General features: G+C 40.9%; 1 protein-coding gene across 1 annotated transcript in view; it reads left to right on the top strand.

Moving 5' to 3' along the window:
• Positions 1-18071, top strand: part of thsd7ba (thrombospondin, type I, domain containing 7Ba) — a 743639-nt gene that overhangs the window by 289489 nt on the left and 436079 nt on the right. The window contains exon 5 of the mRNA XM_055638650.1: positions 16948-17117. Within this exon, the coding sequence (XP_055494625.1) occupies positions 16948-17117 (170 nt within the window). The remainder of the gene's footprint in view (positions 1-16947; positions 17118-18071) is intronic.

An 18071-nucleotide genomic window follows, 5' to 3' on the forward strand; every position in this document is an offset into this window, starting at 1 on the left:
AAACGTCTCCTCTACAAGATCCTCGAGATGACAAAAGATCTGCATCTAACCGAGCTAATACAAATGATGCTCCAAAATCAAAGGTTCTTTGTCGAGAAAGGAGAGAAACGTAGCAGATGGCGACGACAGAAGAACGGCCTCCCTCAAGGAATTGTTCTGGCACCGATCCTGTACAACATCTACATCAATGACCAGCCAACTGATGGTAACAAAGCGTTTCATCTATGCTGATGATCTCTGAATAACAGCACAGGGTACACAGTTCCAAGATGTTGAGACAACGCTGACAGAGGCACTCACCGGTTTATCTTCATACTATGAGGAGAACCAGCTGCGTGCCAACCCATCGAAAACACAAGTCTGTGCATTCCACCTGAGGAACCAAGAGGCTAACCATCAACTACACGTCACATGTTCTGGACTCTCACTAAAACATTGCGCAAACCCAGTCTACCTTGGAGTCACACTCGACTGCTGCTTACCATTCAAGGCACATGTGGAAAAAACTAAAGCAAAGGTGAGCACCTGCAACAACATATTGAACCAACTCACCACCGCCAAATGGGGTGCCAACCCAACAAAAGTACGTACGACAGCCTTAGCACTCTGCTTCTCTGCAGCAGAATACGCCTGCCCTGCTTGGGAGAGATCTACATATGCAAAGAAGATCGACTCATCCTTGAATGCTAGCTGCCGTCGCATCACTGGTTGCCTCCAATCTACGGACATAAATGACATCTACCTATTGGCTGGCATCGCTCCCCCAGACATCAGGAGAACTGTCGCAAGTAGGACAGAGGATCTGAAACAACTGACAGACCATAGACACCCATTACATAACTATGTGCCCCCTCCTAGGCGGTTAAAATCCCATAAGAGCTTCCTAACCAGTGTCAACCCATTGGAAACAACACCAACTGAAGCTCATCTCCAGATGTGGAAGAACAGACTAGCCACTGTCCCTATTTCCACCATGATGGGCGTATCAGCAGCAGGGCACTTACCACCAGGTGTTGATGAACACTGGCTGAACTGGAGATGTCTCAACCGACTGCGAACCGGGATCAGGCGGTCAAGGCACAAATGGGGCTACATCGAGGGTACAACAACCTGCAACTGTGGCACACAGACCCAGACAACGCAACACTTACTGGTCTCTGAGGAGGAGGTGCTGGCAGTCTCTAACTTGTTTTGGCAGCACAGTCTTGGCCTCAAAGGAGACGCTGACTGTCTAGCTCAGACTTGACCTCAAAGGAGATGCTGGCTGTATACAGCGTGTTCTGGCGACTCATTATTTGCCTTGAAGAGGAGGACTTGGTAGTTTCAGGCTTGTCCTGACAATTCAGTACTTGTTTCAAACAGAAGGCGTTGGCAGTCTCAAGTTTGTCCTGGTGACTCAACCTTGGCCTTGAAGAGGAGGGGCTGGCAGTCCCAGGTTTGATCCCGGCAGCTCAGTCTTTGCCTTGAAGAAGAGGCACTGGTAGTTTTGTGATTGTCCTGGCAACTCAATCTTTGTCTAAGTCTGCAAAAGGGAAACATAGATACTGTAGTAGGCAGGCACCTCATGTTCTCTCCCTTCTATCTCTTCATCTATCTCTCCCTTTTCCTCCTTCAGCTAGCATTGCCTTGGTTTTTTAAGGAGGAAGCTGATGAAGTGCAATTGGATCAATCCAACCATGGCTAATTGGACACAACTGTTGTTCCTCTGGCTGTGGTGGTGCTGATTGTTGGCTTTTCCTGGTCTGTTTGCTGGTGAGGGGGATCAGAGGACAGATGAGGGATCACAAAGCACGTTAATCACAGTTTGAACTAGTCTACATTTAAAAAAAAAACGTATTAATTCATCATTCAATCTTGATGCAGCAGCTTTATTATTGCACTTTGTTAACCACAGCTTAGCCATGAAAAGCTTTCTGAAATCTTTCCAATTTTTTGTTCCCAGTTATAGAGTCATAAGGTCACACAGCACAGGCACAAGCCCTTTGTCCCAACAGCCATGTCAACCACGATCCCTTGGGGTCAAGGATAAGTGCCATGAATTCTGAGGTGGCTAAAGAGTCCAATGTAGGCGGTATGGACTGCCACAGGTGGGGTACCTGGGTGAGTGGGATGTTGCTTGCTCCTTCCACTGTTTGCATATATTTCTATATTTTAAGCAGTCACAAGCAAGGATTATCATGAGTAAGCCAGGTGCTACATTTTCTTGAGGTAATTCTGAAACAACCTTCACGTATATTCTCCATCCTCCTGGAAATCTTTTGTGGTGACAAAGCTTGGAGTTGTTTCGGAATGGAGCAGCTGAATTATGTGGTCCATCAAATGGAGGTGGTAGATTGTGGTTAGAGTCTTGATACTGTTGTTACTGGTCGTGGAAAGGATATCAAATTTGATTTATCAATGGATTTGGGAGATATTGCAGAGTTAACAATGGGGGTGATCTTCCAGTAATTTGAGGTGTCAGTTGTCCATGTCCCCTCAGCAAACTGGAAGATGGAAAGCTACTCTGTTGATCATGAGTTCAGTGCCACGTTTGAGTGCTCTATCTCCAAATATTCTACTTCCCAGTTGACAGCGGTGGAAATTAAAGTTGGAGTGAATTTCATCATTAATCTCTGCTTCACTGAGAGGAGACACGTGTGATATGGAATGTGATCCATGTGTTCCAGGATCTTCTTGTGGATTTTGATTGATAGTGGGCTATATTGTGCAGTGCAGTCTAACTGATAGACTAAATTAGTTTTCTGAATGTTTATAACATATAACCATATAACAATTACAGCATGGAAACAGGCCATCTCGGCCCTACAAGTCCGTGCCGAACAACTTTTTTTCCCCTTAGTCCCACCTGCCTGCACTCATACCATAACCCTCCATTCCCTTCTCATCCATATGCCTATCCAATTTATTTTTAAATGATACCAATGAACCTGCCTCCACCACTTCCACTGGAAGCTCATTCCACACCTCTACCACTCTCTGAGTAAAGAAGTTCCCCCTCATATTACCCCTAAACTTCTGTCCCTTAATTCTGAAGTCATGTCCTCTGGTTTGAATCTTACCTATTCTCAAAGGGAAAAGCTTGTCCACATCAACTCTGTCTATCCCTCTCATCATTTTAAAGACCTCTATCAGGTCCCCCCTTAACCTTCTGCGCTCCAGAGAATAAAGACCTAACTTATTCAATCTATCTCTGTAACTTAGTTGTTGAAACCCAGGCAACATTCTAGTAAATCTCCTCTGTACTCTCTCTATTTTGTTGACATCCTTCCTATAATTGGGCGACCAAATTTGTACACCATACTCCAGATTTGGTCTCACCAATGCCTTGTACAATTTTAACATTACATCCCAGCTTCTATACTCAATGCTCTGATTTATAAAGGCTAGCATACCAAAAGCTTTCTTTACCACCCTATCTATATGAGATTTCACCTTCAAGGAACTATGCACGGTTATACCCAGATCCCTCTGTTCAACTGTATTCTTCAATTCCCTACCATTTACCATGTACGTCCTATTTTGATTTGTCCTGCCAAGGTGTAGCACCTCACATTTATCAGCATTAAATTCTGCCATATTTCAGCCCATTTTCCAAATGGCCTAAATCACTCTGTAGACTTTGGAAATCCTCTTCATTATCCACAACACCCCCTATCTTGGTATCATCTGCATACTTACTAATCCAATTTACCACACCTTCATCCAGATCATTGATGTACATGACAAACAACAAAGGACCCAACACAGATCCCTGAGGCACCCCACTAGTCACCTGCCTCCAACCTGATAAACAGCCATCCACCATTACCCTCTGGCTTCTCCCATTCAGCCACTGTTGAATCCATCTTGCTATTCCTGCATTTATACCCAACAGTTGAACCTTCTTAACCAACCTTCCATGAGGAACCTTGTCAAAGGCCTTACTAAAGTCCATATAGACAACATCCACTGCTTTACCCTCGTCAATTTCCCAAGTAACCTCTTCAAAAAATTCAAGAAGATTAGTCAAACATTACCTTCCAGGCACAAATCCATGTTGACTGTTCCTAATCAGACCCTGTTTATCTAGATGCTTATATCTAGGTATCTTTTCCATTAATTTGCCCACCACTGAAGTCAAACTAACAGGTCTATAATTGCTAGGTTTACTCTTAGAACCCTTTTTAAACAATGGAACAACATGCGCAGTATGCCAATCGTCGGGGACTATTCCCGTTTCTAATGACAATTGAAATATTTCTGTCATAGCCCCGGCTATTTCTACACTAACTTCCCTCAATGTCCTAGGGAATATCCTGTCAGGACCTGGAGACTTATCCACTTTTATATTTTTCAAAAGTGTCAGTACTTCTTTTACTTTGAACCTCATAGTATCCATAGCTACTACTAGTTTCTCTTACCTCACATAATTCAATATCCTTCTCCTTGGTGAATACCGAAGAAAAAAAATTGTTCAATATCTCCCCCATCTCTTTTGGCTCTGCAGATAACTGTCCACTCTGTCTCTCCAATGGACCAATTTTATCCCTTGTTATCCTTTTGCTATTAATATAGCTGTAGAAACCCTTTGGATTTACTTTCACCTTACTTGCCAAAGCAACCTCATATCTTCTTTTAGCTTTTCTAATTTCTTTCTTAAGATTCTTTTTACATTCCTTATACTCCTCAAGCACCTCATTTACTTCATGCTGCCTATAATTATTGTAGATCTCCCTCTTTTTCCGAACAAGGTGTCCAATTTCCCTTGAAAACCAGGGCTCTTTCCAATTTTTACTGTTTCCTTTCAACCGAACAGGAACATAAAGATTCTGTACTCTTAAAATTTCCCCTTTAAATGTCCTCCATTTCTCTTCTACATCTTTCCCATAAAACAAAATGTCCCACTCCTTTTAAATCATCTCGCATCTCATCAAAGTTAGCCTTTCTCCAATCAAAAATCTCAACCCTAGGTCCTGTTCTGACCCTCTCCATAATTATATTGAAACTAATGGCATTGTGATCACTGGACCCGAAGTGCTCCCCAACGCATACCTCCGCCACCTGTCCCGTCTCATTTCCTAATAGGAGGTCCAGCACTGCCCCTCCTCTAGTAGGTACCTCTATGTATTGCTGCAAAAAACTATCCTGCACACATTTTACAAACTCCAACCCATCCAGCCCATTTACAGAATGTGTTTCCCAGTCTATGTGTGGAAAGTTGAAATCTCCCACAATCACTACCTTGTGCTTACTACTAATCTCTGCTATCTCCTTACATATTTGCTCTTCCAATTCTCGTTCCCCCTTTGGCGGTCTATAATACACCCCTACAAGTGTTGCTACACCTTTCCCACTTCTCAATTCCACCCAAATAGCCTCCCTAGATGAGCCCTCCAATCTATCCTGCCAAAGCACTGCTGTAATATCTTCCCTGACTAGCAATGCAACACCTCCACCTCTTGCCCCTCCAATTCTATCACACCTGAAGCAACGAAATCCTGGAATATTTAGTTTCCAATCACAGCCCTCCTGCAACCACGTTTCACTGATCGCCACAACATCATACTTCCAGGTGTCTATCCAGACTCTAAGCTCATCCACTTTTCTTACAATGCTCCTAGCATTAAAATATGCACATTTAAGAAACCCCCCGTCTCTTATTCTCTGTTTATTTCCTTTTTTTTCTTTCTCCTCTTGTGTCCGAGTGCTTCCCTTTTCTGCTTCCTGCCTCCCATTCTGTCTACTAGCTTTCGCTATTTGAGTCCCTCGCCCCAACCATTCTAGTTTAAAGTCTCCCCAGCAGCCTTTGCAAATTTCCCCGCTAGGATATTGGTCCCCCTCGGGTTCAAGTGCAATCCATCCTTTCTGTACAGGTCCCACCTTCCCCAAAAGAAGTCCCAATGATCCAGGAACTTGAATCCCTGCCCTCTGCACCAGTCTTTCAGCCACGCATTTATCCTCCACCTCGCTCCATTCCTACTCTCACTGTCGCGTGGCACAGGCAGTAATTCTGAGATTGTTACCTTTTTGGTCCTTTTTCTTAACTCTCCTCCCAACTCCCTAAATCCTCCCTTCAGGACCTCTTCCCTTTTTTTACCTATGTCATTGGTACCTATATGTACCACGACCTCAGGCTCCTCTCCCTCTGATTTAAGGATATTTTGGATGCGTTGCGACACGTCCGAGACCTTGGCACCAGGGAGGCAGACCACCATCCTGGTCTCCCGACTGCGTCCACAGAATCGCCTATCCGACCCCCTAACAATAGAGTCCCCAATTACTATTGCCCTCTTTTTCCCCTTCCTTTTGGAGCAACAGGGCCGGTCTCTGTGCTGGAGGCCCGTCCGCTGTCACTACCCCCGGGCAGGCTGTCACCCCCATCCGTACTCAAACAGGAGTACTTATTTGCGAGGTGTACTGACATTGGAGTACTCACTCGTTCCTGCCTCTGCCCCTTGCCCTTCCTTAACGTGACCCACATGTCTCTCTCCCATGGTTTTGGAGTGACCACCTCCCTATAACTCCCCTCTATGACCTCCTCACTCTCCCTGATCAGACAGAGGTCATCTAGCTGCAGCTCCAGGATCCTAATACGGTCCCTTAGGAGCCCCATCTCGCTGCACCTGGTGCAGATGTGGACGTCTGGAGGGCCATCCGACACCATGACCTCCCACATCTGACATCCAGAACAGTACATTGCACTGACTGTCATTCTCCCGCCTTACCCTGGATCTGATACCAGTATAATACAATAGAAACTGCTGGGAGAAATCAGCAGGTATCTGACTCACAACAGCTGCTCCCTCGTGACCTTTAAACTGCACCTTTATTATATAACCAAAAACAAAAAGCACTGTACCTTTAGCCCACTGTACCCTTAGCCCACTGTACCTTTACTAAAGCACTGTACCTTTAACCAGAAAGCACAAATGCTAACCTGAGGTTGCACCCAATCAGCTGCTTCCTCTAGTCTGCTTATTATGAGGACATTTCTTTTGTATACTTAAGGGAACAATAATTTGGAGCTTTGTTTGACAAGGCGTGCTCAAAAATGATCTAAACACTAGAAATCTCTGATTTGGTTTGGACTGATCTTCACTATTGAGTATTGCTGCAAGGAAGAATGAGAAGAAGGTCAAAGTAATGATACAGTTTTGTTTAATTCCATTCTGATATAGGTTGGGTGTGGATCTGTGTTGGATCCATCTTTAAGATCAGGGAATGCATGCCATCATGTTGTAGATGTAGGATGGAGATAAATTCCATCAAAGCCATGTTTGAACAAGTTCCATAAACTCACTCAATTGATGGAATTGAAGGCCTTTTAAAAAAATAGTCATGTTTAGTAGTTGGACTTATTCTTCATATTCATTCCTGGATTTTCCACCAGGTGAAGTTCATATCAATTTTACCTCTTAATAGATGGAATAGGTATTATGAGGAGAGTTGGTTGAGAAGTGATGATGTTACCTGTGGCAGGCAGTAGAGAAACTACTCATTGTCATTATTGCAAATGGACATTGCCTTTCTTGAAGGCATTAACTCTGAAATCTCTATGTTCTCCTTTGCCTTTTTGCAGGAGATCAGGTCATGAATTTGTGCCAGGGTTGTTTCTTTTTCATGCTTTAGTACGGTGAGATTTTGTTTCTTCTGGTGTCTCTGTTGTTCAGTTTCAGATACCCTTTTCAATCACTTAATAGGCTAGGAGAGTGTAAGCAGCAGGGAAACAAGTCCTTTGATCTTCTATGTCCACAATGGCAATCAAGCACCATTTATACTAATCTTATTTTATTCTTCCCATTTTCCCTTCAACTCTCCCCAGAGCAATTTATGGGGCTAACTAAATTACCAAAAGACCATGGTGAGTGAACCCAGATGAGGGAAGGTAGCTGGGCAGATTGTTCTGAAGAAGGATCCTGACCCAATACATCGCCTATCCATGTTCTACAGAGATGCTGGCTGAAGATACTTCAGCACTTTGTGCCTTTTCTTGTAAACCAGCACCTGCAGTTTCTTCTTTCTACAAGATCTTGTTCTTGGGTGTAGATATGACAGCAATTTGTCTTTGTTCAGTCACAGCCTACAGCCAAGAAACCACATTAACACTACTTTCTCACATGATGAAGGAAATTTGGCATTTCTCAATTAACTAACCAATAACAATAATCGTAAACATAAGGTGTCCTTGGATTGAAAACATGAACATGTCACAAGGCCTCTGAAAGACAATATCCAAGCTCGCAAGTGTCTAGCATTTGATAACAGATGTTACATTACTATAGGATTAATTTACATTACCATAGTCTAGAACGATCGGAAATGGTATTTTAAAATTGGAGAGGGAGAAGGGTAAATCAGAGGTGTCAGTGTTACAGTTCAATAAAGGGCACTAAGGAGCCATAAGGGAGGAACTGGCCAAAGTTGACTGGAAATATACACTAGCAGGGGTGGCAGTGGAACAACAATAGCAGGTATTTCTGGGAATAATACAGGAGGTGCAGGATCAGTTCATTCCAAAGAGGAAGAAAGATTCCAAGGGGAGTAAGGGGCAACCATGGCTGACAAGGGACTTCGGGGACAGTATAAAAATAAAAGAGAAGAAGTACAACGTAGCGAAGATGAGCGAAGAAGCAAGAGGATTGGGTAATGTTTAAAGAACAACAGAAGATAACTAAAAAGGCAATACGGGGAGAAAAGATGAGGTACAAAGGTAAGCTAGCCAAGAATATAAAGGAGGATAGTAAAAGCTTCCTTAGCTACTCCTGCACCTATTGTCTATTGTCTTAAAAGGCTACATTTTCTACAACAATTACCATCATTCAAAGATACTTAAGGCATTTTGAGAAATCCAGAGCTTGTGAAGGGTCCTATATAAATATAATTAACATTAAGGAAAATGCTGTTTTCATTGAATTTTATATATTCAGAACACACCGAAAATATGTTCACTGGGCTAAAAAAGTTATTTGGGATTATTTGCAGCTGTGCTAAATGCTAAATAACTGAGAATTACTCACAAATAATAAATTTGTTTAATGCTAAGAGACACAAAAAGCTGGAGTAACTCAGCGGGTCAGGCAGCAGGCAGTGTCTACCTTTGGCTTAAACCAGCATCTGCAGTTCCTTCCTATACACCTGTTTCATTCTACTCTTTGCATAGGACCCCAACTCAAATTTGGGAGTTTAAGGAATGAACTCCGAATGTCCATACATGGACATAAAGCTTTTTCCTTTGTGGGGTAATTGCAGTGTTTTAAAAAATATGGAAATTGTGCAAAATAGTTTACATGCTATACTGACCACTCAGACCAAACAACATATTAAGCATAAGCATTCAAATGCATCATTAGTTAAGCTGTGTGAACACGAGGTCCTGATGTCAAATGATATACTGTGCTTTGTACTTTGGTTCCAGTTATACATTTAAATATAAATTACTGCTAAGTTCTGATTAAAATTAGTTTCCATAATGCACAGATTTCTAAAGATAAGATAAATTGTACCTGTATGTTGGCCAATAATTTTGTTTGGCTGGTTGGTCAGTATTGAATTTCTTCAAAATACTTCATATATTATTAGATGTGCTTGTGATAAAACCTGCAGACCTACTTTTCATTTCAAATTATTTTATTTTATTGATTACTGGTATATTTTAACTTTTTGCAATCATATAAATGAGTAGATTGGGTCCAGCACCACTTTTCCTATTATCTATTAGCCGATGTATAGAGTGTGCTACTGATTATCTTCCTCAGGTTTATCACAATCACACAAAAATGAGAACTAACACAAATGTTCTTCTTTCTAATATACTGTGGACTTTATTGTAAAATCAATATTTTTCAGCTTAATGTGCTTTTGAACGGAATAAATCAAGTAAATTCTTCTTGCAACTCAAATGTCACATACTGCTACTCAAGTGTCACATATTGCATTCCTGATTATAGGCAGTGATTCTGTTGCTGGGGAGTGATATGATTTTAAGAAAAGACTTACTGTAGATTCTATTCATGAACTGAAATTTGACAGTATTCATACCATGTAAGCATTATTTATTAGGAGGGGATTGTATACTGATGTGTACTATCACCCAGCATTATCCTTTCCAACTGAGCAGTTTTAAATACGATTGTTTAGAACATGCTGAGAAATGGCAGTACATCTATGTGGAACTGACAGCATTTCTCAGCTTGATTTCCACTCATCCATTATTCCCTTTCGAAACATGGATATTCCAAATCTTCAGGTAGCTCTTTGCTAGCTAGTTCCTAGGTCTGAACTTGCAGCAGCAACTGCCATGCATTTTTTGATGGCATTACATCGCCAGTGGCAGGGCCTCATTACTGAGCATCAGGCTTCAGCAGCAAATTGACAATGGTTATTGCCAATGGTCAGCAGCAGGCAGAGGTGGACCATCATTATCAGCAGGTTTCAGTACCATATGTAAGCAATGTACAGAGATGAGTTGTGCCCTATTGAGTTGGCTGGCAATCCAATAAAAAAAATATAATTAATGGCATTCTGTGCCTGGAGAATACCATTGTAGTGACTGTGCTCTCTTCCCCGGTGTTATTTTGCATTTGTAAGTCTGCAGCATGCTACAAATTCAGTTAAATAAAAAGCAAGTTTTTAAAGGTTTGCTTACCATATGTATTTTTGGTTTGGATGGGGAGCTTTATTTACTGATTTTGCAAAATAATTTTTAATTGTAATTAACTGCTTTTTCACACTGCTTGCCGACAGCCACAAATGTTACTTGTAATGTTCAAAATATCAAAGGTTTATTCTGTTTTGGATTTTGCCAGAAGAATACAGTTTCACAACTAAATGCAAATTTACAGCACCATGGTCAATGAACATGCAAAGATAATTGGGTTGGAGCAGTGGGTGTCTCAGTCATTATCTTGCTTGCAGTTAAACACAAACGAGATGAGCAAACACCTTATTATGATGTTCAGGGCTTCGCAACAAGCCAATGGCAGCAGAGCAAGGTACTTGCTTGAAGCATGGATATTACTATGTGGAATTATTTATCTTTTTTGTTCACAATTTTATCCACAAACTGCTTAGTCTCCATGAAGGAATTAGGTAATAAAATGAAAACTAATATATTTTATTGCAACCACAGTCATTAATGAAATGAGCTTTAATCCTGTTAATCAATAGAAACATTGCCTGGAGTCATGGATTTTCATGTTTCCCAATGAATACCAACCCTTAAGTGTTAAGAAATGCACCGATTTAGGTGTATTAAGGGCCTGTCCCACTTACGCAATGTTTTTGGCGACTTGCCGGCACCCATCATAGTCGCAGCAGGTGGCTGAAAATTGTAAACAAGTTGAAAATCCAGCGACGACCAGAAAAAGATACGACTCTTTGGGCGACTACTCACAACCATACAGGCGTCACATCGCGACCGTGAGGTGACGCCTGTATGGTCTTGAGTAGTCGCCCAAAGAGTCGTACCTATTCTGGTCGCCGCTTGATTTTCAACATGTTTACAATTTCCGGCCACCTGCTGTGACTATGACGGGTGCCTTTGTAATGTCTTTATTGGTCTGATTAGATTTTCAGATTAGATATGATTAAACTTTCAAGTCTCACCTATTCCCCATTGGCATATATGCCGTTATCACTTCATTGTACAGAAATTGACCTTGATCCTCACTTAATTATGATGGTTGCAGGAGCACATGGAAAATTACATTTTCTATCTCAGCGACTCAAATCAGTACGTCAGAAAGTTGATTCATCATCCATATGACACATCAGATTTTCAAGAGAAGTTTTCTGCAACTCAAAAGACTCTACGGAACACTCTGCTTGCTTTTGCAAGTGCAATTCTATTGACGAATCTTATCCTTAGTCACCAGCCTGCTTCCTAGGTCCAGACATTTGGAAATTTGTTTGGATGGGATTATGGTGCTGAGGGCAGAGCTATAGCTGATAAATAGGAATCTAATGTAGGAGTCCGTGTTATCTAAATATTCCAGAGATGAGTTTAGGACCAGGGAGATGACTTCTGATGTTGATCTGTTATGATGGTAAGTAAGCTGCATTGGATCAAAGAGTTAATGTTTGTCATCACCAGTCTCTTGAAGCACTTAATGATGGTGGATGTTATAGCCAATGGTAGTCATTAATACACACTACCTTATTTTCTTTGGCACCAGAGTTTATAGTGGCCTTTTTGAAGCAGGTGGAGAATTCAGAATGGAGAAGTGAGAGATTAGAGATGTCTGTGAATACCTCTTCCAGCTGATCTGCCTAAGTCCTAAGGACATAGCCAGGGACTCCACCTGGTATTTTGTATTCCTTTAGTATCTATTCATCTACGTACCTCTATCTGCCCTGTTCCCTCTGAGCTGTCACTGTATCTATACCGATGAATAATTGTTCTTTTGGAATGGAGAAATTGGTTTTGAAAAGTAGCCAAGAATAACTGTGTTTAGATATCCCAAACAAATGGATCTGGCACTCCATGAGTAGAAATAGTCTGTGCTAACAGACTGATGAGCATGTATTTGGCATTTCAATGATGGAAATTTGAATAATATCACCTGAAAAAGAACACAAGACCTGGGCTTCATGAAGACACTGCTGTTCCCCAGAAAATGCCATTAGTAATCCCAGTAACCTTCTAGAGTACAGTCTTCTGGAGTTCAAAGATCATAAGTGTAGGAGTAGTATTAGGCCATTTGGCGTATCAAGTCAACTCCACCACTCAATCATGACTGATTATTTTTCCCTCCTAACCCCATTCACCTGCCATCCCCCCCATCCTCTGACACCCATACTAATCAAGAATCAAAGGCATTAAGAATCAGAGACATAATGGAAGTAGTCTAAGGTGTAAAGTAGAAAGGTGAGCTTGCATGACTATTTCCACTGCACTTCTCAGATATTGAGTGACTTTTGACCTGAATATTCCGCAAAGCAACATGAAACTTCATCTAGCTGACATTGCACCATGCTTAGTCTTAAAAATTAATGAGCAGATAGCCACCAGCTCCACTAGGAAAACAATGAGGTCCAAGCTCCTGTTAAAGCCATGTGCAAGGCATGCTCCAAGACACCCTACACCATTTTCAGCATGTTGGACAATGCCTTTCGCATCCTGCTGTGGATGTTCATGGACCACTGAACATAGGGTGTTCCATTGCCGTTCTTAACTGAATCTATACTGGAGTCCTTGTTTTTCAAGCAGTACAATGATTTAAGCAACATTTAATGCACACCAGGGGGTATCAGCATTATATGAAGAAATGTCTCGACCGAAAACGTCACCCGTTCCTTCTCTCCAGAGATGCTGCCTGACCTGCTGAGTTACTTCAGCATTTCGGCGTAAACCAACATCTGCAGTTCCCTCCTATATATAAATGAGCACATGTGTGCCGTAATCTAGAAATTGCTTGGGGTCAGTACGTATAATTTGGGGAAAAGGATGTGATTGGTGTGAACATTTAAATGTTTGCAAGAAGTGTGTGCATATGAAATCTCTGCCATCAGTTCTGCCAGACCTGCCTTGGTGCAGGTCCTCAGAATAGTGTCCTTGTTTTATGCTTCCATCCATGTTGCAATGCCTCAGCCTGCATATTATCATGCACAGAATAATGGAAATCTGAAAGCTGTTGCTTTAAAAGCTGTAAAATTTGGTGTCAATGTAGAACTTTTAACTTTAAAATAGGAAGCTGTTTTTTCTTGTGCAAGGGAAATGGAAGAGAAATGGACAAATAGAGTACTGATCATTGTTCTAGTTCAATTGCAGGGTAGTTTCAAAGAACTAAATAGCTTTCTTAGGTTCATATGTTATTCATGGAAAATGTTAGTTGCTACCGTAATGTTAACAATTGCTTTCAATGAAATGCTGTCTGCATCTTTTTTCTGACTGTCATAATATATAATACATTTTTGTGGCAGAGTGGTTAAAATGTATTGCTTCTTTCACCACCACTATTACAACCTGTCTTGGGACTGGATTTTCATTTGTGGAAACGCGTACTCTTTATCTCTGTGCAGCCTTTGAATGAAATATCACATTGTTTTCTAGGAGGCTGAATATTTGGGAACTTTCATAGCTTTGATCCCAGTTTGACTGACTGAGTAACATAATATAAACATATTACGCATCTATCAACAGCTTAACTGTGTAGACTACCTACTTCATTGCTGAATCATTGAATCTTCCATTTCCCTGAGCAAATTTTTAAAATATTGGTTGCCGATCTTCAAAATTAAAAAAAAAATATAGAGCTTGCAGTATTCTCATAATATCTAAATGTTAATTTAATCATGAAAAAAATGTAATTTGGTAGGTTCTTCTGAATCTGTAGTCGGCAGGGCAGTACAGGTACTCTGCATATCGCCAACTTGTGGTTCAATTTTTTAAATAAAACTCCATTAATTCGGCATGCTTGGATATTAATTATTCCAGATTGATGGGTTTTCCAGTAGATTGTATGCTATACCTCCTAATATCTCCATGCACATATAAAATTTATTTTAGACTTTACAATGTATTACAGTAAAATCCCCAGGGAACGCTGTAAATCAAAGTAGGATGGGAAGCCAGACCCTGGTCTGTTTATAGAAAGCATGGGAAATGCAGCTCCACTGCTGCAAGAATGAGGGTGCCCTGTTAACTGGAACTGTGTACAGCAACTGGAGCTGTCAGAGGAAGCTGTGTCCCTGAGAAGTCAGAACTGGGGACTTGGTGAATGAAAAGGGGGAGGGCGAGGCGTGAGGCCCCTGTGAGTTGAAAGACAGAATAAGAATCCCGGTGAACTGAAAGGAACGACAGGGACAAAGGCCCCTCTACGTTGGGATGGAGCGTAGAAACCTTTACACAGTATTCCAGATTCAGTATTATTGAATGGTCAGATGCTAGTTCACGAGCGTTTAACTGTACCCTCAATTAATAATTGAAATAATAGAACTTGTCATTTTATTACAAACATTTAGTTTGGATAAAATGTGGTTGTTGTGTCCACCAGAGTTAGAACGTGGGTGCATGTGAAATTAGAGTTTGACAGATGACATGAAAGTCATAAAGTCATAAGGAATAGGAGTAGAATTAGACCATTCAGCCCATCAAGTCTACTCCAACATTCAATCATGAGCTGATCTTTATTTCCCTCCTAACTCCGATTAACCATATAACCATATAACCATATAACAATTACAGCACGGAAACAGGCCATCTCGACTCTTCTAGTCCGTGCCGAACACGTATTCTCCCCTAGTCCCATACACCTGCGTTCAGACCATAACCCTCCATTCCTTTCCCGTCCATATAACTATCCAATTTATTTTTAAATGATAAAAACGAACCTGCCTCCACCGCCTTCACTGGAAGCTCATTTCACACAGCTACCACTCTCTGAGTAAAGAAGTTCCCCCTCATGTTACCTCTAAACTTCTGTCCCTTAATTCTCAAGTCATGTCCCCTTGTTTGAATCTTCCCTACTCTCAGTGGGAAAAGCTTATCCACGTCAACTCTGTCTATCCCTCTCATCATTTTAAAGACCTCTATCAAGTCTCCCCTTAACCTTCTGCGCTCCAAAGAATAAAGCCCTAACTTGTTCAACCTTTCTCTGTAACTTAGTTGCTGAAACACAGGCAACATTCTAGTAAATCTCCTCTGTACTCTCTCTATTTTGTTGACATCCTTCCTGTAATTAGGCAACCAAAATTGTACACCATACTCCAAAATTGGCCTCACCAATGCCTTGTACAATTTTAACATTACGTCCCAGCTTCTATACTCAATGCTCTGATTTATAAAGTCCAGCACACCAAAAGCTTTCTTTACCACCCTATCTACATGAGATTCCACTTTCAGGGAACTGTGCACAGTTATTCCCAGATCCCTCTGTTCACCTGCATTCTTCAATTCCCTACCATTTACCATGTACGTCCTATTTTGATTTGTCCTGCCAAGATGTAGCACCTCACACTTATCAGCATTGAACTCCATCTGCCATCTTTCAGCCCACTCTTCCAACTGGCATAAATCTCTCTGTAGACTTTGAAAATCTACTTCATTATCCACAACCCCACCTATCTTAGTCTCATCTGCATGCTTACTAATCCAATTTACCACACCATCATCCAGATAATTGATGTACATGACAAACAACAGTGGACCCAACACAGATCCCTGTGGCACCCCACTAGTCACTGGCCTCCAACCTGACAAACAACCATCCACCATTACTCTCTGCCATCTCCCATTCAGCCACTGTTGAATCCATCTTGCTACTCCACCATTTATACCCAACCATTGAACCTTCTTAACCAACCTTCTGTGAGGAACCTTGTCAAAGACCTTACTGAAGTCCATATATACAACATCCACTGCTTTACCCTCATCAATTTCCCGAGTAACCTCTTCAAAAAATTCAAGAAGATTAGTCAAACATGACCTTCCAGGCACAAATCCGTTGACTGTTCCTAATCAGACCCTGTTTATCCAGATGCTTATATATATTATCTCTAAGTATCCTTTCCATTAATTTGCCCACCACTGATGTCAAACTAACAGGTCTATAATTGCTAGGTTTACTCTTGCCTTCTCTCCATATGCTCTGACACCTGTACTAATCTAGAATCTATCTATCTCTGCCTTAAAAATATCTACTACAGCCTTCTGTGGCAAAGAATTTCACAGATTCATCACCCTCTGACTAAAGAAATTTCTCAACATCTCTTTCCTAAAAGAACGTTCCTTAATTCTGAGGCTATGACCTCTAGTTCTAAACTCTCCCACTAATGGAAACAACCTCTCCACATCCAAGTTTCCCCAACCTCAGTAATACCCTCTAATCCACGCAAGCCTGGTGTATGTACCAATGGAATGTGCTGTCAATTAATTTGTTACAAATAGTGTATTATTTTCACAGTTCCTTGATTTATGACATCTATTGATTCAGAAATAGGAAAATCTTTGCCACTTTCATTTTGTACTAGGTATGTTTGGAGAACTACAGATTGGAATGAGTGCTGGGTGACTCCACTACTCAGTCAGCAAGACCGTCGCAGAAGCAATCAATCGGCCTTGTGCGGAGGTGGCATACAGACACGAGAGATTTACTGTGCGCTGAAAACAAATGAAGTTAACAAACAAGATTTTAAAGAAGGTATTGTAATCAATAATATATAACAGTTTCTCCCTTTCCTTTCAGAATAGAGGTCTTAACATGTGCAAAACTGGATGTATGCATATAGAGCCTTCTCCTCTGGTTTGAGAGGTGAAGGTGGGGGCAGCTAATATGTATTATTTAATTTGTCTGATTATTGTAATGTGAATCAGGGTTGATAGGTCAACTGGGTCTTTCTTGCCCGATGGTTAAACATCTTGAAGTCGTGTTCCTTATTAATATTCTGATGACACAATGTTTTATCACCTAAAATTTCCAAATTAGATTTCTGTTGGTACTTATTGATGCCATTTTTTTGTTAATACATTTCACGAAGCAAAATAGAGCACCATACATACAATTAAGTAATTTAACAGCTCTTATAAAATGTAATGTTACTGAATAAAGAATGCTAATTCTTAGAATGGCAGATTGATTCACACATTAAATGACAAATGTGTTTTATGGCATCTTTTATCACTTGACGATTGGAAAATATTTGAAGATTTCAGCATTAGAATATTTCACATTGTATCTGCCAAAGAAGTTACTGTATATTCATAATTAATTACATTACAACTGTAGACATTGGCAAATGCTAAATTCAGACGAAGAGAAATGATTTGTAATTTTTTATTTATCAAATTGATTTTGCGGTGACATTATATTTCTTGCAGGGGTAAAATATAGTATTGCACCTCTGCGGTACAGACATTCCTTGTCCATTAAGTCAATGTATTAAGTCAATGTATTCATGAAATATGCCAGATCAGAAACAATTCTTCCATTTAGATATGAGTCGACTTCAATCTTTTTACGTGTCAAATTTGTTACTGCTGCGCAGCGGCACAGAGGTAGAGTTGTTGCCTTACAGCGCCAGAGATCCGGGTTTGATCCTGACTATGGGGGTTGTCTGTATGGAGTTTGTACTTTCTCCTTGTGGCCATGTGGGTT

The sequence above is a fragment of the Leucoraja erinacea genome, chromosome 7 (genome assembly GCF_028641065.1).
Source record: "Leucoraja erinacea ecotype New England chromosome 7, Leri_hhj_1, whole genome shotgun sequence".
NCBI lineage: Eukaryota > Metazoa > Chordata > Chondrichthyes > Rajiformes > Rajidae > Leucoraja > Leucoraja erinaceus.